At 35.0% G+C, this 23,742-nt stretch overlaps 2 protein-coding genes across 4 annotated transcripts; one reads left to right on the top strand and one right to left on the bottom strand.

Annotated features, from left to right (window-relative positions):
- Nucleotides 1-1,115: 1,115 nt before the first annotated feature.
- Nucleotides 1,116-23,721, bottom strand: LOC150098363 (uncharacterized). 3 transcript variants are annotated; one of them, XM_090404867.1, is made up of 4 exons: nucleotides 23,445-23,677; nucleotides 10,351-10,542; nucleotides 5,109-5,419; nucleotides 1,116-1,362 (listed from the first exon to the last, which is right to left on the bottom strand). In XM_090404867.1, the coding sequence occupies exons 2-4, from the start codon at nucleotides 10,389-10,391 to the stop codon at nucleotides 1,340-1,342; spliced, it is 375 nt and encodes a 124-aa protein (XP_090260993.1). In that variant the 5' UTR covers nucleotides 10,392-10,542; nucleotides 23,445-23,677; the 3' UTR covers nucleotides 1,116-1,339. The 3 variants fall into 3 exon arrangements, 1 of the variants encoding a protein (XP_090260993.1); XR_016549482.1 differs by lacking the exon at nucleotides 10,351-10,542 and having other exon boundaries at nucleotides 1,116-5,419; nucleotides 23,445-23,721; XR_016549481.1 differs by lacking the exon at nucleotides 10,351-10,542 and having other exon boundaries at nucleotides 1,116-6,023; nucleotides 23,445-23,575.
- On the top strand, nucleotides 6,012-19,301 carry LOC150098364 (venom protease-like). The gene is made up of 8 exons (XM_090404866.1): nucleotides 6,012-8,385; nucleotides 9,299-9,396; nucleotides 13,152-13,226; nucleotides 16,187-16,263; nucleotides 16,368-16,480; nucleotides 16,571-16,827; nucleotides 16,917-17,083; nucleotides 18,867-19,301. Exons 2-8 carry the CDS (start codon nucleotides 9,333-9,335, stop codon nucleotides 19,047-19,049), a joined length of 936 nt encoding a protein of 311 aa, XP_090260992.1. The 5' UTR covers nucleotides 6,012-8,385; nucleotides 9,299-9,332; the 3' UTR covers nucleotides 19,050-19,301.
- Nucleotides 23,722-23,742: the final 21 nt, after the last annotated feature.

The following is a 23,742-nucleotide window of genomic DNA, read 5'->3' on the forward strand; positions in this document are numbered from 1 at the left end:
ATCAATGTTCAGAGCTAGATTTCCATCCTTATACGAGTCGTATACTCGGGTCTCTTCGTATCTTGATTGGATTAGCTGCTATTTGCAACAGAATGAAGTACTGTTTCCTCTAGTCATTATTTTTATTTTTATTTCGTATAATGCTACAACGGCCGTGAGCCCCTTTTACAGGGAGGTACGGCACCACAGTATCAGACCGGCTAACTCACCTTTCTTGGAAAAAAAAGAAAGAAAAAAAACAGATACATTTAATTGAAAATTTCAACCCGGAATCTTTTCTTGTTTAATTTTTAGACACTTTTAAAAGCGCATAGTATCATTATCACATAACGGTTTCTCAGTCACTGAGGGCAATCGAACCGAGGTTTTTCCGATTAAAGAGATGCGTCTATACCGACTAAGCTACGGAGGCTCTAGCTCTGTTATTAGAAATTCATTTGTTACTTCATTTCATTGCAATTACACTGTGCTATTTTTCCTTTTAAATGTGTCTAAAAATTAAACAAGAAACGAAACTAACAGTTAAAAGCTTCAATGAAATTTATCTGAAACTGATTTGCCTGACACTCTAAAGGCCATGTATTTAAATCTTGACTGTTGTATCCATGATATTTTTCAGCCCTTCACCTTTCATTCTAATAGCAGTTCTGTGCGTTTGTGATATGTTTACCATAAGTGCTATTTTCCTGATTTTAACTGGTACTGATTTATATCTTGCGTGGGTTATACGGATTGTTTTATCTAAGTTGCAGGGTTGTAAACTGGACCTCGTTTTCTAATGGAAACCCAACTGTGTACCAAAGATCAACAAAAAAATAAATAAATAAATAAATAAAAGATAACAAAGTCTCCAAAGAAAATAGGACTAGTAATTGATTATTAGGTTGCCTAGCGTCACGGAAATTACCAAGAGCTAAAAATAGCACCTGTTGTTATTATTATTATTTGTTTGTTTTCATTTTTTAAATACAAGCAATTTCTTAAGGAAACCATCAGACAATTATTTGTTAGTCTAATGTACATTAAAGTAATATTAAGTGGCTCATGGTTCTGAGTGGAACGAAAGAAAAGTTTTAATAAAACAAAAGTTTTAATAACTGATTAATTTATAGAGATTATAACTGATTAATTCTTTATTTTTTACCAAACTTTGTTTACAAGAATTTAGATTTTGATTCAACAATTCGTGCAATACAATAAATGAAACTTCTCAAGAGAAGATATAGACATAAATTCAAATTATAATTCCATCCCTATCATATCCAGATGTTCAATTTAACGTGATTATTTTTTCAGTCTTCCGTTTATGAAAAACTTCCAACACACGCTTCTTAACTCTTTAAACTCTTCTTATTCTTCCAGCTGGAACGAAAGAAAAAATCGATTCTATTAGTGAACAAGTTTTTTTGATAACAGTTGGGTTCCTCAGGGAACGGCACAAGTGAGTATTTGAGTTAGGAAAAAAGTTGGACTGTTGATACTTTGGGAACTGATGAAGCGGGAAATTTCCAAGGAACTTTTCATCAACAAACGCCAATTAATAGAGCGTTTGATTGATGTGTGGCAGAGGAATGAATCTATAAAATTAAACTGCGTGAAAAGCATAGAAAGTGTGCCCAAAAGAATCGAAGCACGAATTGCAGCAAAAGGCGACGTTATCAAATATTGACTTCATAATTATTTCTATATACATTTTTCTTTAATTACATAAGAATAGTTTACTTTTTTAAGTATATCATTACAGGACTAATTTTAATAAAAACAATTTGATGTAAAAACATTGACAATGTGGTTTCATTTTTATCCGAAACTCACAAAATACCTTTTTCGCACTGTGGCTCTAATAATTTGATCACCCACTGTAGTAAACCTCAATCTAGTCAAATCTAAACCTTCCGGACTCGCTTCATAAACACACTCAATGCTAATCTTAACTTCAGCGAATTAACTACCAGTCCATCTTCTCTTCCTTCTAACACGGGTTTAGTCTCCTCTGGAGCAGGATCTTCTAGTCCTCTATTCCTTGCTGTTCGAAAAAAGTTCCTTATATGTTTATTGTTCTGCATCCCGAAATGTTCTTTATTAATTTCAGCCAGGTAATTCTTGGTCTTCCTGGTCTTCTTTTTTTTTTTCAGTTGGAAAAGTTGATTAAGACGTTAGGAAGTCTGTCTGCGTCCATGCGTACAGTGTGGTCAAACCATCTTAGTTGTTGTTTTCTAATTTCTTCTGTTATTATCTTTTTATACAATCATTCTTGTCTGATTGTACCGTTTGTTTTCTTTTCTATCCAACTTGTTCTATTTATTTTTCTTAAGCATTTCATTTCAAATGCCAGCAGTTTTTTCTCCTCTCTTTTCTTAATTCTCCAAGCTTCTGCTCCATAGATGACTGTTGTTATAATTACTGATTCATATAATTTGATTTTGGTTTGCTTACATATCTTGTTTTTATTTTTCCATGGTGCTCCATCCTATCGCTATTCTATGTTTGATTGCTTTGAGTTCATCTATTGTTTCTCTTAGTTTTGATCCAAGGTATATGAAGTTGTCTACTTGTTCTATTTGTTCTCCGTTTAGGGTGGCTGAGATGGTAGTTCTCTTCCTCCCTATTTTCATATCTTTTGTATATTTATTGATATGTCATATATTTTACAGGTTTCGTTTAGCTTGTTTATCAACGTATGTAATTCATTTAGGGTTCTTGCAATAAGGACGAGATCACCCGCATATTTGATATTATTTTTGTTCAAACCATTGGCATTGATTCCAGGCTCATTGGCTATTGCATTCTTTAAAACTTCGTCTAGATATATGTTGAATAGGCATGGGGATAATGGGCATCCTTGCATTACTCCTTTTTGGATCTCTATAGGTTCTGTTGTGAGTGTGTCCTTTTTAATTATTGCATTTGTCTGAGAGTAATATTTTATCAGGAATTGTATTGTGCAATTTCTCTATTGCTTTTTCTAGTAGAACTTTGAGAAGGATTTCTCTGTCAATGCTATCGAAAGCTTGTTTAAAGTCCACAAAACAACAATATAGTTCTTTATGGTCTTCCCAGCTGAGTTCTGCTAGTTGGTGCAATGTGAAAATTTGGTCTATTGTTGAATAGTTTCCTCGGAAACCAGCTTGTTCTATGCCTATCAGTTCTTCATGGGTGTTTTTAATCTATTTTGTAAAATTCTTACGAATATTTTATAAGTGTGGTAGAGTAAATTGATTGATCTGTAATTTCTGCAGTCTCTTGTCTTATTTCTTGTATATTGGGATGATCTTTCCAGTTCTCCAGTCATCTGGGATCTCTCCTGTTTGTACTTTATTGAATAGGGTTGTTAAATATTCTATTGATATGCTGCCTCCATATGACCACAGTTCAGTAGGGATAGTATCAATGCCTGGTAAGTTATTGTTTATCATCTGTTTTGTTGCGTATCTAACTTCTTCTTGTAAACGTTTTCGGTGGTCGTTATTTTCTTCTGTTGTTGGCATTGTAGTTTTGTTTCCTTGGTGAAAGTTAGTCTTAAAATGGTTTGACCCGATTTTTCTTATATCTTTAATATTCCCAGTTTCAGTCATCTTGTTGTTTATCATTGTTACTGCTTTTGCTGAGAATTCCTTTGTAATTTCTCTTATAGTGTCATGGAAGACTTTTAGGTTGTTTTGTTGGTATGCTTCTTGGCATTTCTTAGCTTTTTCTTCTAACCATTTTACTTTGGCTTTTTTGAATAGGTTATCAACTTTAGTTTTCAGTGCTCTGTATTTTTCTCTATTCTCTTCATTGTTTTCTTGATTTCCAAGTATCTTAGTCTCTCTTTTCTCTTCTGTTGTAGCTACGATTTCTTGGGATATCCACTATTTGGAACACGTTCAAAGAATGAAAATAGACGGATTACTAAAACAAGCCTTAAAGAACAAGCCATTAGGATAACGAAAACCAGGACGTCTCTTAAACGATTCAACGATGACTTCTAAGGCCGGAACAGGCCACTCTAGGCCTAAATATCCTTGATATGCATGATGATGATGATGATGATCCACTGTTTGATTATTTTGGGTTTGGTACCTAGAGTGTCTTTTGCAATTGATAATACTGCTTCTTTTCCTTCTTTCCTGTATTTTCCGCTGTTCTGGAAGATGGAGTGTTTTAATTTCAAGCACATCTGTTCAAAAAATCGACTTCTTCTTGAGCCATCTTTTAGTTTTAATAGGTTGATGTTTTCTTTTTTTCTGATATTGTTTATCCTTTTGAATTTTATCTTCACTTCGATAGTTAATATTTCTTAGTGAGTGTCGAAATAAAAGCTTCTTAATGTTCGTACATTATTTACTGATCTTTTCCATGGTTTGTTTATAATGATATAGTCTATGCAGTTCTTTATATTACCATCTAGGGATGCCCATGTATATTAATTATTAGGGCGTTAAAAGAACAATGCGTTTCCAATCATTAGATCATTTGCTTTACAGAAGTGGAGTAATTATTCTCCTCTGTCGTTTAGCTCTCCGTATCCAAATTTCCTCATCACATCTATTTTTATTCTGTTGTCCATAACTCCTCTTTTTGATACTGTTGGATAAAAATCTATCGCTCCTTCTATCAAATTAATTTGATGTTTCCATTACTCTCGTAATACCTCCACACATTCTGATTTTTAAAATATTTTTTTTCTTGAAATGTTGTTGTCTACCATTACCTTGCTTGGAGATTTTAGGGTTCGCAAACGCCCACTGGCTTTTCTTTTCCAGATCGTTTTTCGTTTGTTTTTTGTTCATTCATTTATTCAATCATGGCTTCTACCTTATACTGTTGTCTTTTGGAATAATCTCTTACCGCACTTTATGTGTTCCGTAATCAGTACCCTCAATTACTCTTCAAATGCAATGTTAATTCACGTCAAACTTCCCTCCAGTCACTCTACTACAGATTCATCAGTTTATCAAGCGAAGGATAATAGAAAAATTGTATATTTTATTGAGAAATCATCTTTCCTTCCAAAATTGAGAATTTTGGACAAGGTTAGCGTATACATGTTGAATTTGACCGAGAGTGTCATTTAGTCCCATTAAAAAACAGAAAAATGAAAAAATGATCAGTAAATGCACACTTACCAGCAGCTCTTAGGTTTTCTGACTTAGGGATAAGTTTTGCATTCCTCTTGGTCATCCGACGATCTTCTGGACAGTATATGTAAGGCACGACTCCATCCCAATCGCAAGGCTTCTCATTGAAGAAATCCGTCGCTTCCTTGCAGTCATAAACACTCACGCAGAACCCATCTTCTCCATGTGAAAGGGTCTTGCATTTATCGAACTTTTTAATTTCTTCATCTTCAGGATAACGAACTTGTCTTACGGTTGTGCCACCACATAATATAACTGTTGTGAGTAAGAGAACGAACAGCACGCAAACTGCATCGTTTCTGTTAGACACACAAAAAAGTAAGAAGTCAACAGAAACACATGCTATTTACATTTTAAAATAAATGAATAAATTCCGTGCGATGATACAGCATTCCCCTTTTTTACGGGAGTTCAGGGTACCATCTAGTCCCCCCAAATTTTATCCGGGCTCCGGAACCCGCATAGGCTGACGAATCAGACCTATGGCTGGGTCAGTATTCCTGACTGTAATCCGTGTGTGTCCTCGAACCGGTTTGCGGGATGAAAAACACCAGATAAACTGGCAGGAGAGTGTCACTTAGTTCCATTAAAAAACAGAAAAATGAAAAAATGATCAGTAAATGCACACTTACCAGCCGCTCTTAGGTTGCCTATAGCAGATACTTGAGCTTTTCACGTCGTTGACGGGAATCGAACCTAGGACACTCCTTCCCCAGACATGTGGTTGCGAAGCGCAAAGCCACTAGGCTAACCGGGCGGACATTTATATTATGATGTGTCCGGACAATTCATCGCCGACAGTTCATCGCGGGGACTATTCATCGCGGGGAAAATTCATCGCCGAGACAATTGATCGCGGGGAAAATTCTTTCCAGAGAAATTCATCGCGCGAACTATTGATCGCTGAAAAAAAGCTGAAAATGTTATTCACTAGAAAATTGAAATGATATTGTATTGATACCGATATATGAAAACTAAATGCAGTGCAAGATAAATTTCACAAAATACAATTTTATTATGTGTCTGTGTATTAGTCCGCGCAGTTAGCCCAGTGGCTGGTTGCTTCACAACCATATGCCTGGGAAAGGAGTGTTCTGGGTTCGATTTCCGTCACTGACTTGAGGAATGTAGGATCTTTCTCAGACATAGCCAAGTTAGCCGGTCTTGGGCGAGGAGTGCAGGTTTTTCTCCCCAGTTTATATGGGATTTTTCCTCCCGCAAGCAGACAAACTGGCCTTGAAAATGTCACGCTTCTACAGACATAGGATACACTGGGAGGCATTGGCCAACCACCTCATCCTCGTATAACGGTTGGGGTTATAAGGAATAAAACCCTCGACTCCGTAAAGGTAAAAGAAGGTTAGATGTATGTATTATTTATTTAGATTTTCATAATATATTTTATTCTTATACAGTGAAAGTAATATTTTATTGATTGGTGAGTTTCCTAGTTTCTGTTTCGTCTTAAAATGCTATAAATACTCTTTCTTACTCTGATACTAAATTCTGTTGATGGAATATTAATATCTACAAAATTATAATCAAAAGTTCGCGCGATGAATTTTTCTGTGATGATTTTTCCTTGCGATAAATTTTCCTCGCGATGAATTGTCCCCGCGATGAAATTTTTTCCGCGATGACTTGTCCGTGAACCATATTATGATGCAAATCTTCAACTGATACTTCAAATGATAGTGATTCATTAACCCAAGTACGGACTTGGCTTAATGAATATGTTTTCAGTAACAGTATGAACTCTGCAGATTTCTAACACACACACACACACACACACACACACACACACACACACACACACACACACACACACACACACACACACACACACACACACACACACACACACACACACACACACACACACAATGATCTCCTACTGAGACAGAGTCATCAACTTCTTCAAGTAAAAAAAGGGTCTTCAGGTAACAAAAAAAGTGTGTGTGTGTGTGAGCCGCGAATGCAGAACAGCAAAATTCCAGGAAATAGTAACAGAGCAGCTATTAATTTTTTATGTTATTTTGTTCTGGTTACTAAGTTAATTCAAGGATAAGTAACACAAAAGTGGTCCGATCTTACAGCAAGTTCCTTCTGCGATGAATTAAAATCTTTCCTAAAAGGGGAAGTTTGTCAGTGCTAAAAAAAGAAACTAAATGAGTCTCCAGTGTACCTAAAGCCGTGCATCAAGAGAGAGAGTGTTGAATTAGCAAACTTAGTACTGTTTATTATCGTTCTTTTCTTTTAAATGTTCCTCCAAGGTATCCAATTTCATATTTTGTTTTAATGCTGTGCAAATAAATATGCTTAAATATGCATTCAGGGTGGCTTTTCAGATTTACCACAAGTCGTGTTTTATTTTAATAGTAGTCGTAATAACAAGAGCTTCTCAATCGGAATATTCTATCCTAAATTTACCTATTAAAAGTTTGCTGGAAGTACAAATCAGATTTTTAAACTCAACCTTTTTATGTACGTGTTGATCGGATTGCAACTCAGAATGTACTAAGTTATAATGTACTCAGAAGCATTATAATTCCTGTGAAACTTCCACTTTCTGGCAGAGTCAAAAGGGGCCTTTAAAGCCAATTTTACATCAAATTTATTTAGTGAAGTTAAAGATTAAAGGTTTAGACATATAAAGCTCTTCATATTATTTCGGTGAAATGAGGTAGTTGAAAGAGAAGTAGCTCAATATCGGATCTTCGTCTATTATGAACATCTCCTCCAGTTATTCTTACAGTAAAATCAATCTGGTAATAAGATGCTTACTTCAAGAACTCTCGTAGCTGAGCGATTCGCGTTCGTGACTACGCAATGTATCCAGTTGTATTTCATTCTTTGGATACAGTTGATATGTCTGTGCTAGTATATTTATTTTGAAATTTAAATTAGTACAAAAGTGATTCTGTCTGTCAAAAGACGTTGTTTTCACATTATAATTTATAATAATTGAAACTTAAAATCCGAGTTATGTGTACTGTCCTACGAAAGGCTCATTCTTGACGAACTTTGACTTGGATGCGTTCTTGGTAGCGGTATTAAGTTGCCTTTAATAACTGGAAACACTCGAAGTGGTTCAGGTCGGATAAATTTCTCTCACTCGTGTGTATAGTGTTTCTGTAACGATGGCTGAATAATAATCAGAATGTGTTGCTTTAACAGACGTTGAAAGTAAAGCAAGCAATTCTTCAAACGGGTTTCAGTTGGAATTTTTTTCGTCTAACTTCGTTCCAGAATGGTTCCCTAAAAGGTACGGTGCCTTTAGCAATTTAATCATCATTATACCCGTCATTGTTATTACTTTTTTTAATTTTCACTCATTATATTTTTTATATTTCACTTTTTATATTTTATATACTTTTTTATATTTCACTCATTACGAGTGAAATATAAATTACACTTCAGTGAGAATTCACATTTGCACGCGTGATATTGTATCACGTTTAATAGTTTGAATTTTTTCTTTTTTATATTAGAATAAAGTATCTTTATTATCAAAAAAAAAAAAAATAACGATAACAAGTATAAAACCTTTTGACTCATTTAATTAAAACGATCCACATGTGTTAACATATTTAATGCTTTTATATATAAAAAAGTAATTTTTAAACAACAATTGATACACCTACTAATAACGAATAGGAAATTCTACAAACATCGCAGATAATAAATATCGTGGTTAAGGCCTAGAAATATAATTATATCGATTACTATTAGAACGGCACATCAGTAACAAAGAATCCCTGGTTTATAGGAATTGTAGTCTCGATTCGAATTCAAGTAGCTTAAAATTGTATTCGAACAATTCGTCACTGCCTTGAAAAGTAAACTTAGAAAACATTTTTTCTCCTAAGACATAAATATATTTAAGCTCTGCCGATCAAATCGATTATTAATTAAAAACAAAAGGTTTATTTATTTTTTTCTTGCTACGGTCTTGATACGGTTAACGAAGCTCATTACGCTCAGCATATTTCGAATGTTTACACGTATACAAGGATACTGAAATATTTATTTTTAGGAAATTAGCTTCTGCAGTTAGTTCAGCTTTAATTATGTCATCAGAACTGTGAGTATGAATTACCGAAATGTAAAAGATAGGTCACGCGTTTAGAAGTTTACTCAAATCACAATTTACTTAGAGTAGCGTATTCATTTTGCAGGCCAGAAAAAAAGTATTGTACGCAATTCGTAGCAATGGTACTCTTAGAAATTTTGGTAATGGTCTTTGCTGTTTCTCTTGCGACATCGTCAAATGCAAGTAAGTATTTTGATTTTTTTATTTGTGTTGTAAGACCCTGAAATAGCAACAAATGCATTTGCAATGAATAATAATACAGCATTTGAAAAAAAAACTTTTTTTTTCTGATGGAAATGCAAAGTATTATATTTGTATGTTATCGATTAGTATTTTGTGTAATAGTGACTTAAGTTGTAACAACTAAGAAATATTCTAAATAACTCAATTTTTTTTTTATCCTGGTTCGTTTTCTTTTTGTGTGTGTGTGTGTGTGTGGCTCCACCACCCACGAAAGTTTTATTCGTAAACTTACAGTACATTCGTAGCGTTGGCTGGTTAAGGAATTTGTTTTTCAATATTTTTTTATATTTTCAAAAAATTCAGACAGCCTGCTCCAGTGGCCAAACATGGAACCTTTTTGAGCCCCTTGAAGCTTCCAATAAGCGGAAAGAGGGTGGGCTTCTATTACGCTAATCATTCGGCCAACTCCCCGTCAAGCCTACTGATTATGTCAAAATATCAAAATTTTTATTTTTTATGAATACGTTTCACTTGCTATATCCTAGTATATGTAAGAAAATTGTTGAACGCCTCCATTTATTATTATTACTGGACTTCTACCAGGGAACAATTAAGCCCGTGGTGAAGGCTAACGCATAAGTTCCAAGAATAACCGAAATTCATATTTTTTTTTTCTTTACAATACATGCAGGTATTATTAAACGTGTTGAAGGTCAGTTTTATGTATTTATACTTGGATGATCAGAGAGATACATTCCTCTCTTTAGTATAATCACGTGCATAGAAGGAGAATATTAGAGTTTATATATCTGGCTCGATTATTTAAGTAAGTAACTATTCGCTCACATTTTCACATTATAGCTGCAATGATTATGAAAGCAATGGATGCAATAGGAAGCTAATAATATTATTAAAAATCAGAGAATGCTTTATATATAAGAATATCAATCCTACTTCTTGTGTGGAAATATTTTTATTAACATGATGGGAATCATCTCAGGCTTGAATAATACCGCTGTTTCAAGTAGCTAAAATGTATTTAGTCGCATTAGTATTCTGCCAAACGGAGGGTGGAGATCCATACTATTTCAATTTTCATGGTTATGCATTGTTTCTCAGGAGAACGCATTAAATCATCGCAGTATTCTGAAATATATATATATATAACTTTTTTAATATCAATGTCGGATACGAGAGACTGAAAATCAGACTAAAACTAAAACAGGATTGAAAAACAAACCTGTTTTAAGATTTGCTTTAAAACAGGTTTGCTTTAAGAAGACAGAAGAAGAAGAAGAAAGCTGCTGATATCCACCCATGAACCAAATTACCTCTCTCTCTCTCTCTCTTTGTCCCATTCTATGGTATGGTTTGTCCTGGAGAAATGAAGTGCTAACCCCGAATTGTCTTCTCTGTTGTTGTTTACATCTCCTACGTGTTCTTGTTTTCTTATTTCCAAACTTCTAGAGGTCTGACCAATATAGTTTAATCCGCATGAACAGGGGATGTTATACACACCGGCATATTTGAAGAAGGCATGACTGTCTTTCGGAGATCTTAAAAATTGGCGGATAGTCTTTAAAGGTTTAAAAGTCACTCGTATTTCATGTGGCTTGAGGATTGTAGCAATCTTTTTTAGAAACTGTCTCAGCTTAAGGAATGGCGATGGTGGGTTTATAACGTATTTCTTCAGATTGTTGTTGTTGTGGCGTCACGGAAAAGTATCTTATGGATCAATTTTTTGGGATAACCATTGTCTATGAGTTTTTTGATATGTGGGATAGTTTATCTTTGAGATCTTTATCTTCTGTAGTGATACGAGTGGTCCTATTTTTTTTCAAGCATGTGTACGACGCTTAGTTTCTGAGAAATGTGGTGTGAAGAAGTGAAGTGCAAGTATCGACCTGTGTTGGTTGGTTTGCGATAAACTGTAAGGCTGATGCGTCCATCCATTTGTTTCTTAATTAAAGTTTCCAGGAATGGTAATTGTTTATCCTTCTCAAGTTCTAAGGTAAATTTTATTTTGTGATGGAAGGAGTTGATAATCTTGGTAAGAAAATCAAAAAGATCTTTTCTCGGTGTTTTTCCATTCAATAAAAATGTCATCCATATACCTCCACCACACTGTGGGTTTAGGGTGTAATTGAGACAAAATTTCATTCTCCAGTTTCTCCATAAAAAGATCTGCACAAGGGGGTGGCGGGGAGAGGGCCGCCCATTGCGAGGCCTGTTAACTGTTCGTAAATCGCTCCATTCCATAAGAAAAAAATTAGATTTTAGGCAATGATGGAACAGAGAAGTAATATCTTGAGGGAAGAGATTTCTCAAAATGCTGATTACTTCGTCTACTGGATGTAACATCAAAGGATGTTACATCCAGGCTTGCAAGAATGTCTGTTTCGGAGATCAAGATGTTCCTCAATTTATCCACGAAATGTTGTGATTTTTTATGTAGGTATCCGAATTACGGATGTGTGCCTTAAGAAGACCTGCTAGGTGTTTCGATAATAAGTATGTTGGAGAATTATTTCCATCTACTATAGGGTGAAGTGGTATCCCATTTTTATGCACTTTGGGAGAGCCATATAATCGCAGCGTTAGTGGATGCAACGACTTTAATCTTCGTTTTAAGTGTGTCAACTGTCCTTATTATGCAACAAGTTGTTTGTTTTATTGTGATTTTTTCCCTGTGGGGTCTGAATCTAAAACACGATAGGTAGATGTGTCAGAAAATAAGTCTGTGATCTTTTCTTGTAATCTATGGTGTTTAAGACAACTGTAGAGTTTCCTTTATCTGCTTTTAGGATGATAATTTCTCTATTTTTCTTCAAACTAAACATAGCTCTTTTTACTAAAGGCGTGATGTTTTGGTTTGGAGCTCTTGAAGATGAGAGAATGATGGCGCTTTTCAGTCTGAGATCATTTGCTATGGGTTCCGGTAATGATGAAATTGCCTTTTCTATGTTACATATTATGTCTACTTTAGGAATTTGGTCTGGGGCAATAGAAAGTTGAACCCTTTCTTAAGTATACTAACTTCCGGTTTTGTTAAAACGTGATCGGAGAAATTGATGATTATTGTGCTATCTGGCAGATTAGGTCTTGGCTAGACCTCTAGATGTTTGGAAATCTGACAAAAAGAACACGTAGGGGATGTAAACAACAACAACAGAGAAGACAAATCGGGGTTAGCACTTCATTTCTCCAGGACAAACCATACCATAGAATGGGACAAAAGCTCCATGCCCTATTTAGAGGAAGATTTCCGCTCCCGAATCATAAAAGAAGCCATAACAGTTATCCATTCTAAATACAACCTCAACAGAAACCAAGGATTAATTCTGGCAGATATTTGGAAGGCCCTCATAAGATCTTTAAGCATGCCAGAGTTAAATCTCGCTGCTAATTAGAGAACGTTCCTACATAACAACAGTTGATTGCATACACGCTCCATGCGTGTGATGTACGCGTTCTTCTGTATTTGTAAAAAATACAGTTGTATTCAGTTCTTCCCTTAATGAACAGTTTTAGTGTGTCACTTGTTTTGTATCTATTTTATTCACCCTGAAGAAGCCAAACAGTTAAGTTGGCGAAACTTGTCGGTATTTGTTACTTAGTAACAAATAAATTACTTTGACTAATATATACCCAGTTGATGTCTTTTTCCATAGTTCATATGGTTAAAAATAACATAAAATCATCAGTTAGTTTCTGTTGTTTTATGTGTTATAAATTTGATCATTTTATTATTTCAGCTTGCGGAATTAGAACGAAACAACTGGAAGACCTGTTTGGAACACCTTCCAAAGAGAGATCGCCACGTAGAGATGGTAAGTATCTCTCTCTCTCTCTCTCTCTCTCTCTCTCTCTCTCTCTCTCTCTCTCTCTCTCTCTCTCTCTCTCTCTTTCGTACAAGAAGATAATTTCTACCATGTCTTATGATGCAGGCAGCACGGAAAGAGATTGCCAGGCAAAGAGCACCTTCAAAATAAGCTAAATTATTTCTGTCAGTCTTCTGTGTTTAAGTGGTTTTTTTTTTTCCTTAGTTCAGTGCCCGTTACACTTAGGTCCTTTTTCAACATTCGTGACTATTGATAGAATATTTCGTGATCATTTTAAAATTCAGTTTATCCTATGAGGAATTGTGTGTTGCACAAATTTCATAAATTCAGTTTCCACTCACTGCATTGCACTTTTTATGGCAGTTCGGTGATAAATATGTTTTCCTGGTGCCATTAAGTAGGAAAATTTATATCAGGAACATTTGTATATTTTCCTAAGAAATTATACTAATTTATTAGTATAATTTCTTAGGAAATTAGTAATAAATATATTATACTAATGATACGATATCAGAATGTGTCCCGAGAGTTCGAGGAATAAATAGACTAGCAGTCGAATGGTGTAATCGTATTAAGCAAGAGACTCGTAAGAAAAGGACGATGTGCAAGGAATACCGTTTGTATAAGGATGACGTCCGTTATGAACGTTGTAAGCAGCGGGCTAGAACAGTCAAAATGCTACGGAAAGGAAAGTCTGAGTATAAAAGGAAACTGGTTCTGCGTGCTAAAGACAACCCATAAGAATTCCATCGAAATGCTGCAAGTAAAAAAAAAAGGGTTACAGATGCAGAAGAGGTTGTTCATTTAATGGGTGCCTATTTTGTTAAAAGCTATCAACCTAGTGAACGCAACATTGAGCTCACTGTTACCTCTTCACAAGATGAAGAAACGCAGGTGTGTGAGACTTATAGTAAATATCAGCACGTATGCTAAAAGAGTGGCCATTCTTTGACAAGATGTTTACTATAAGTCTCAGAACAGGAAAGATTCCTCAGGGATGGGAAAAAATGTATGGTAATTCCATTGCGGAAGGGTGGTGCAAAGACCGACGTATCCAATTATCGACCAATTAGTATCTCAGGAGTGGTGGTGGTGGTGAAGATTTTGGAAAAGAATGGTCAGGGTTCGCATTCAGAAATGGGTTGACAGCGAATCTCTACTTTACAATGAACAATATGGGTTTACTAAGTGAAGGTCATGTTTTAGCAACTTGCTCACATTCTATAACAATGTTGCCATTGAACTAGACAAGGGGAATGGATACACCATGATATGTTTGGATTTTGTTAAGGTTTTTGACAGAATACAACATGACAAACTGCTGCTTAAATTGGAGAAAATTAGTTTCAGTTATATGATGTTAACATTGAACAGAGGATGGCTGACCAGCAGATATCAAAAAGTGGTATACTGAAGATTTGAGTCTGCAAGGTTTAAGGTAACGAGTGGTATACCACAAGGATTAGCTTGGTCTACTGTTATTCAATCTGTACGTTAAAGATATTGGGAAGGATTTGACAAGCGACATACGGCTATTTGCTGAGGATGCAAAGATAGGTAGAGTAATCAGGAATGTTGCAGATATGCAGTACTTGCAGAATGATTTGAATAGGCTGGAATTGTGGGCATGGAAAAACGGGTGTCCGTTCAATGTCATTAAATGTAAAGTCATTCACTTCGGCATGATTAGATATACAATGTCGTATTATATTGGTGGGATTAGGCTAGGGATCTTGGAGTGTTAATAGATGGGAAGTTGAAGTTCAGGTGCCACGTAGCAAAGTTTGCAAATACAACTCAAAAGATAATTGCAATGCTGAAACGAACGTCCACATGTAAAGATAAGGATTTTTTTTTGCCTCTTTACAAAGCCTTGATAAGACCTCACTTGAACTATCGTGCGCAGATCTGGTATCCTGGGTTACGTTGTGATTCTGATATATTGGAGGAGAGAGTACAAAAGAGAATGTTATCATCATATTATCATAAAAATGTTACCAGGCTTATGGAATACTGATTATGAAGACAGATCATGAATTTGTAGACTGCAGACATTAGCAAACAGGAGAAAGAGGGGAGATATGATTGAGACTTACAAACTTCTGAATCATAATGGATTTCAATTGATGGAATTTTTCAATTTATGGAGGGTGGAGAAAGGACAAGAGGACATCCTTTGTAGCTGAGAATGAATTCCTCCAAGAAGGGGTGAGGGCTAGATCTTTCTCTTAGAGGGTGGTGCGTGATTGGAATGGATTGCCTTTGGATGTTGCAAATGCAAGCAGTGTTTATTCAAAATACATACAGATACAGATAATTATGCTCACGTTATTATGTTGTTTGATTACTTCTAGTAAAAGCTTTATAAAACTACTTAAAAACAAATGCTTCATTCTTTATGTTTCCCTTTATTTACTATTCTCCTTACTACTCTCCACATCTAAGACTGAGAAAAATAAACCGGTACTTCACCTTAGACACCAAATTTAAAGCACACTTACTCATTCCAACTGAAATGTCTGAGGGATAATCCTGGATACCGGTGAATGGCAAATGTGTTAATTACGTAAGTGTCACGAATTTGTGTTTTTATGATGAACACAATAAAAAGCAAAATTGCCCGAAAAGAGAGCGAACAAACCGGAGAGCCGGGATTTGGCCAACATAGCTAAACAACAAAATGCAAAAGTATACTCCGTATACTTTGGTAGGCACAAAGCTTTCAAATGTGTTCTGTACACAGTGTTTTAGATTTTATTAACCTTTAAATTTCACCCTAGATCTGATCCCTGTTATTCGATGTTAGTAACATGAAGTTCTGCAGGTTATTCACTGTATTACTTTAGAAAATTCACATTAAATGGAAGATTCTTGGCAGCAAAAGTAACTTGAAAAACGTATCGTGAAAAATAAAAGGATTTGACAATATCTGTATTATTCTTCCGTAGGTAAAGTAAGGACATTTCCTGGAATTCGACTGGATATTGGTGGAAAGAAAGCAGATCCTCACAGTTGGCCATGGATGGTAAGTACTGGAACTCAGCGATTAATACATCCTGGATATTGTTGCTTTTTCTCTAATGTGTGTAATTTCTCAGAGCATTTCATTTCCCTCTGCATGCATTTTAGGCTGCAATTTTTGGTGTTAACTCCAGGAAGCGCATTTTTCGATGTGGCGGTACTCTTATTAGCAGCAAACATGTCTTGAGTGCTGCCCATTGTTTTACTCATCGACTTTTGCCGTAAGTATCTTTATAATGTGCTTATTTTAACAGAACTTATTTCACTACTACCCGTTTTTCTGCAGGATTTTATTCATTTTTTCTTTTCAGGGGTGATTTTAAGTTCGTTGTTTATTTGGGATCAAACTCAGTCTTAGATGGAATCGGACACCAGGTACAGAGTGTGGCGATCCACACAAATTACACCAATAAACACTTCTACCACGATATCGCTTTGGTGGAACTGTCATCGGAGGCTACTCTCAGCATTAAGGTTTTTCCGATCTGCCTTCCTACATCAGCCATGCAAGGCTCTTCTTCCGTGAACAAAAACGTTACTGTCATAGGATGGGGGCTAACCGCTTATCGTAGGTCCCGCAATATATATTTTATTTCTTCACTATATTTTGATCATTATTTATTCTTATTTCTCATATAATGTTTTGATATTTTTCAGCAAGGGGAAACGCTGCCAAGAAACTTCATGAAGGGCAAATCACCACAGTGTCAAATGACAAGTGCAATGAATCCTATTCTAAGATCCAGAGCTCATTTTTTCCACAAGGCATAACAATACACATGCTTTGTGCTGTAGAAACTTTAGAGGGAACAAATACATGTAAGGTGAGAAAAAAACACTTAACTGCTATTTGAATTTAGTAGAGCACAAGAGATCCAATAAAATGATAATATTTTAGTCATCAGTGTTTGTTTGTATTCCAGATTAAACTGTAAAGTATGTAATTAAGATATTTCAACTGTTAATAACTGCTTGTATTCTGTGTTCAATAATATTCTTGACCTAATTGACTGAATATTGTTTTATTATAAACCAGGTTTCAATTTTAAATATTTATGTAAACAACTGGACTGTGTTGTGAATTATATGGTAATTGAAATCTTTATTAATGAGAATCAGTTAATAATTATTGCAAGTATTTATCATCAGTAAAATGGATTGCGAAAAGAAGTACTGAGAGAGTTGAGTGTGTATTTATATGTATATTAACAACAGAACTCACGCAACTTTCAGACTTCGAGGGAGGCCTCATAGTATGCCATACATCCCATTTGTTCATGACACGAACAATAGATTGCATCATTCAAAATCAAACTTAAGTAGTATTAGGTGATGAAAATGCTAAGGTGTTAATTAGGTATTAATTGCACACATAGAAAAAAGTAAGCCAATAACTGCAGACAAAAAGGGGATCGGAAGTGTGCTTTAAGGAAATCTGGATAGTCCAATTGAAAAACGATCAACCAAGGATTGACATCATCTACACTGGTTCAAGTTGAATAAGTCGTGAACCACTTAAACCAACTGCACTGAATATACTGGTCTGAAAATGTAGATAGAGCAGGTGTAATGTACAGGCAAGCTGGTTTCAGAATACCTCATACCTTTTCACAAAATGCTCTACGATGTAATTAGGATAGAGAAACGTGTGAATGGGAACCGAAAGTTTAGTGTACCCGTTATAGAACATTTTCATAATGCTAGTTTAGATTTTCAAGAGAATTTCTTAACGTCGATGAAAATGCGCCAAAATATTTCAAGGCAAAAAAATTCTTATGCATGCAAGACCTCAACTGAAAAATCCCAGCTTGACATGCAGGTTATACTAATGTCCATAACAACTTTAAAAAATCTGCATCAAATCCGAAACAGAATTTACGGTGAAGTAAATTCAAAGCGCTGGTCTCCTCTTCAAATGATTTTCTGGGTCTGTCAAGAAGACTGTTGGGTGCAACATCTGCTTTTCTGCGTTTCCACATCTTTCAAGTTCTGATAGTCCAATGATAAGATCACCAAAATAATAAGGCAGACTTCTTGGCATCAGTAATTAATACTGGCTCTGGTTTATACGACTTGAGGATGCTTCCTCTGCTCTTTCTCCAAAAACGGCATCGAAGAAATACTCATATTCTTGATACTAGGTAAGTGGTCCCTTGGTTTAGATGTTATTCATTCAGCTGTACTGAAACGTGCTTCATAATTAACACCAACCAGCTAAAATACTTAACCTACGGAACAGTATGGAAGCAAAGTTATTATCTACGCTGTTAATAAAAATGGAGATACATGTCAGCAATTAAACTATGGTACCATTAGCCTCCGTACTCTCTAAAATAACCGAAAAGGTCATTAACGGTCAATTATGCAATACTTGGAGACAGGCCCAGTTGTTACCACCAATATGGATTTTACGATTTAACACAAACCATGGTTTGTGTTAAATCGTAATTTAGCACAAACCATCCTAATGATTGCTAATTTTTAAACACGTTTCAATGCAAGAGAAAAACACTGTGACCAGATTTCATTGACACTTATTTTTAAATATGCATTGTATTTCTGATTTAAGGCGACACAACTAAACGGTACGATTTGTTTTAATTTCAGGGTGATTCTGGAGGACCTTTAGTGATGATAGAGAACAACACTTGGTATGTGATTGGGATACTTTCGTCAAGCCATAAATGTGGAGATCCAGTTTTTCCAGCCTTATACACTCGGATAACGTCCTATCTAGATTGGATTAGCAGCTCTATGAAGCTTGATAAAAATGACACGTTTCGTGCCTGAATAGTGGTACGTTTTGCTTTGGCACTTGCATCATATCATCTGGGATCACTGCTGATGCCACCATTTCTCCATTTTTGTAGGATTCAAGCCCCCCCCCCTTAATTTCATAGAAGTGTGGTTCAGTATAATCTCATTATTTTGTTTTGTGTTATGATAAATAGAATTCCTCTATTTATCATAATAGAGGAATTCTATTTATAATCTGAGTGAAACTATCAAAGATCCTAATGAAATAAACGATTTAAAGGCTCATATTAACGTCATTCTTTAGAATATTCTCATTGTTATTAAGTTATAATTACTGAAGCTTTTAGTATTTCATTTCTTTGTTGATAATAAAGATTCATTTAAAATATATTTAGAAAAAAATATTTATAATTAAAGGTAAGAAACCTTTCTGAATATAATGTATCTGACAATCTAGATACATTTCCACTAAAATATCCATGTATACATGGATATTGAATATAATACTGTTGCTGCTGCTCCACCTCCTCCTCCTCCTACTACTAATAATAATCCTTACCAATAACTCCTCCGGATATGTAGTGAATGTAATGAGCCCCCGAGTGATCATCTCCTCTCCCATGCAAAAACGCTTACACAGTCACTCCCACACAAAAGTAGTTTGGCATCATAACAGTGCCAATTGGGACAGTCTCCGAGACTACTATGCATTATTCCCATGGTTATATTATTGTTTCCGGTCTTCCGGTCCAAACATATTCACCGAATGCATCAACAAAGTAATCCTCACCAGTATGGGGAACGTATGTTTTCATGCTGGTGAGGATTACTTTGTTATGTGCCAAGGCTGTACAAATGAAAAATCTGGCATACCACAAATGACTCAAATCAAGAACCCCATCCTCCTTCCATGCCTATACTGAAGCCCGAAACAGATGCAAGAAAATTATAAATGCTTCTAAAACAGAATTTGAAAGGGCAAAAAAGCAGGAAACTTGTAGCCTGTCCAAATGGCACCACTCCTTTTGGTCTCTCGCCAAGACAATTGATCGTAACTTTTGCCCTAAACTATTCCCACCCCTATCATACCAGATGTCTAAATTGCAACATCAGCCACAGAAAAAAAAGCTAACCTCCTGGCTTCACACTTTGCTTTTAATGCACACACAACTGACAATGGCAAATGCCCTCTAGTGTTTCCAACTGCCCAACATACAATGCCTCCAGTATCTTCTTGTCAAAAAAGGGATCATAAACTTGTTGTCTTTGTTGTAAGCAAAAAAGTCTCCTAGCCCTAATGGAATTCCTCCAATTATCCTGAAGGTCTGTGCACCAGAACCGACTCCTATCCTATGCCGTCTGTACATAACTCTTACTCCACTGGTGTATATCCCAAAGCCTGGAAACTGGCCTATATTCAAACCAATCCTAAAAAAGGTGACAACTCATCTAATTACCACCTTATCTCACTCACTTCAGTGCTATACAAAGTGATGGAGAAAACCATCAACTCTCAGCTCCTATTTCACCTTGAAGGTACCCAATTATTAAGCGACCACCAGTACGGATTCTCGATGCTGATCAACAGGAGATCTACTCTCATACATCACCCATCGCTAGAGAAATGCCATAGAGAAATTTGTTGAATCCAAAGTAGTTGCACTTGATAACTCTATAAGCATATCAGGTAAGCATATCAGATATAAAATTGTTTTTAGTTCGTTATACAATCCAATTCATTTGATCTTCAATCATAAAAATATTCTTCCGATTAAAAAATAATCAGTAAGTTATAAAGAAACAATGCAAGGAAGAATTCTTTTGCAAATCCCCCCCTTGCATCTTTTGTCAAGTGGAAGTTTTCATTAACTCCATTCATAGTACGAAATAACATTTTAAATTACGATGGTAAATGACCACGAGGCGGCGAGCTAAAGACCGCTGTCAACATTCCGTGATAACAATTGAATTCATCGTCGAGGTCAAAATGTGAAGAAGATGAAACAGAAGAATAAAGATCCCTGAATATATAGAATAAGACCCGATGTGTATAAAATTTTGAAACATTTAAATACAGATACTAGAGAAAGTGTAAAATTAACACTGAATTGAAATTAGAGGAATTTTTAAATTTCTATAATGGAAAGATAAATATTTAAAAAAACGTAACTGGAAAACATTCAATGAAAATGAAACGCAAATAACTAAAGAAGAATTAGAAATCAGCTTGAAAGCAAAAAGAAACGACAATTCAGATGGAGAAGATAAGTTAGGTTCAGAATTATATAAATATGCAGGAATGAGGTTCAAAGAAAGACTTATTATTTTTAAATAAAATCTATTTAACAAGTAAACCCCAATAGAATGGAAAAAAGCAATAGTGTTCCCTATTTTTAAAAAGCGTAATACAGATTACCGTAAAAGCTATAGAGGTATTCTACATTCCTGTTATAAAATATATAGCAGAAGTTTAAGTACAAACTAATAAAATATCTCGAAGGCTTTATTTTAGAAGTACAAAATCAATTTAGAAAAGGGCGATAATGCATGGATCCAGCCTTTTGCCTAAAACCCAGAAAAGTAGAGAATATAATTTAAAAACAAATATTATTTATTGACATTGAAAAAGAATTTGATAAAGTTAAAAGTCCACGCGGTTAGCCTTGCGGCTGCTTGCTTCGCAACCACATGCTTAGGGAAGGAGTGTCCATGGTACGATTCTCGTCGTTGACGTGAGGAGCTTAGGATCTTTCTCGGACATAGCCAAGTTAGCTGGTCTTGGGTGAGGACTGCAGGGTTTTTCTCCTAAGTTTATCTGGAGTTTTTTCTCCCGCAAGCAGGCAAACCGCCTTGAGAATATAACGCTTCTAGAGACATGGGATGCACTGGGAGGCATTGGGCCAACCACCTTATCCTCGTATAACGGTTGCGGTTATAAGGAACAGAAACCGTCGAAACCATAAAGGTAAAAGATGGAAAGATCTATGTAATATTTATTTAGATTTTAATTAGATTTTCATAATATTTGCCTACCTGGTTGGCCGAGTGGTCAGCGTATCCACTCTCCAGCCAAAAGGCTGTGGGTGCGAGTCCTGCTGGGAGCATGGATGTTTGTGATTGTCTGTGAAAATACTAGTGTTGAAAATGAACGGTAGATGTCGTTTGTGTAGATGATGATGGTAGTTGCGGTTCATTGTAGTTGGTGGTTTGAGTGTTAGCCACAGAGTGGTAGAGTAGGTGCCCTCCCTCGATGAGTCTTTGAACTCCCAGGAGGTTTCGCATAATAATAATAATAATAATAATAATAATAATAATAATAATAATAATAATAATAATAATAATAATAAGTATTTTATTTTAACATATTAAAAGAAAGACAAATACCAAATAATATTCTAAAAGCCATCATAAGTGTATATGAATATAATCAAATACAAATAAGATTAAATTATGAACTATCATATCTGAGACACATAAACAAATGAGTCCGACAGGGATGTCCCACTTCAGCAACTGTATTTATTTAAATGAAATTATAATAAAATAGAATAAATTTTCTTCTACTTTGAACGTAAACACTCTCCTTTTTAGTGATGAACAAATATTAATTACTATTTCTGAAGAAAACATACAGAATGATATTTTAAATTTAAATGAAATAGCAAAAGATTATGGAATGATAATATCAACAAAGAAATAAAAAACGATGGCCTTTAAAGGACAAGATCCAATAAGAACTAAAATATTAATAGATAACAAGATTTTAGAACTGGTGAATTCGTTTAACTATCAAAAATGTGTGATTACACATGAAAATGAAAAAGATATAAACCTAAAACTTGCGAAATATTTAAAAGTAACAAGTGTAATTAACTCCATGTTTAAATTTAACCTGGTTCAAAAACAAATCACACTGAAAATATACAATACATTAGCCCTAACAGTACTATTGTATGGAAGTGAAAGCTGTACAACAAAAAGATTAACAAGATTAATAACAGTTAAAATGAGGTTTATGAGAAAAACTGCAAAGTATACTCTATTTGATTACAAAAGAAACGAAGAAATTATGAAAGAACTAAACCAACAGTCAGTAATAGAATAAATAAAGAATTATAAACGTAAATGGATGGAACACATTAAAAGAATGAAAAAAGAAATATTACCAAAACCAGCCTTAAATTACAAACCATAAAAAGAAAACCAGGACGTCCTGCAATGAGGCTCCACGATGACTTCTAAGGAACAGTAAACTGTAAGCCTAAATCCACGAAAATTATGATATTCATAATCATCTTATTTTACTTGTTTATTATTTTTTTTATTCACTCGGTTATCATTCTGAAAATGCTAATTGCATATTAATGTAATTGTGTAAAGACTCCATCGTGAAATATAACACATAAATATAAAAGCACCAATACTCACTATGTTTCCTTCTTTCAAAGCAGTACGTTGATTATACTATTTTTAAAGTTATGCTTCGGACAAATATCCACCAGTCTGTGAATATACGTAAGCTATAAGAGATGTATTTATATCTCCAAAGGTGGTTCGCGTTTGTGTTTTATGCTGTATTGGAATTACTCTGCATTCAAGTGATCATGTTTATATCATTACATCACTAAAGGAGTCCCAGAATCATGCTGGAATAAAAAATAAAAAAGTATTCGATCACGCGGGCTTCCTCAAGAGCAGTTGCATAAACTACTGGAGAACGTTGTGC

The sequence above is a fragment of the Typopeltis vanoorti genome, chromosome 15 (assembly GCF_054136105.1).
Source record: "Typopeltis vanoorti isolate ZY-2024b chromosome 15, IOZ_Tvanoo_1.0, whole genome shotgun sequence".
Classification (NCBI taxonomy): Eukaryota; Metazoa; Arthropoda; class Arachnida; order Uropygi; family Thelyphonidae; genus Typopeltis; species Typopeltis vanoorti.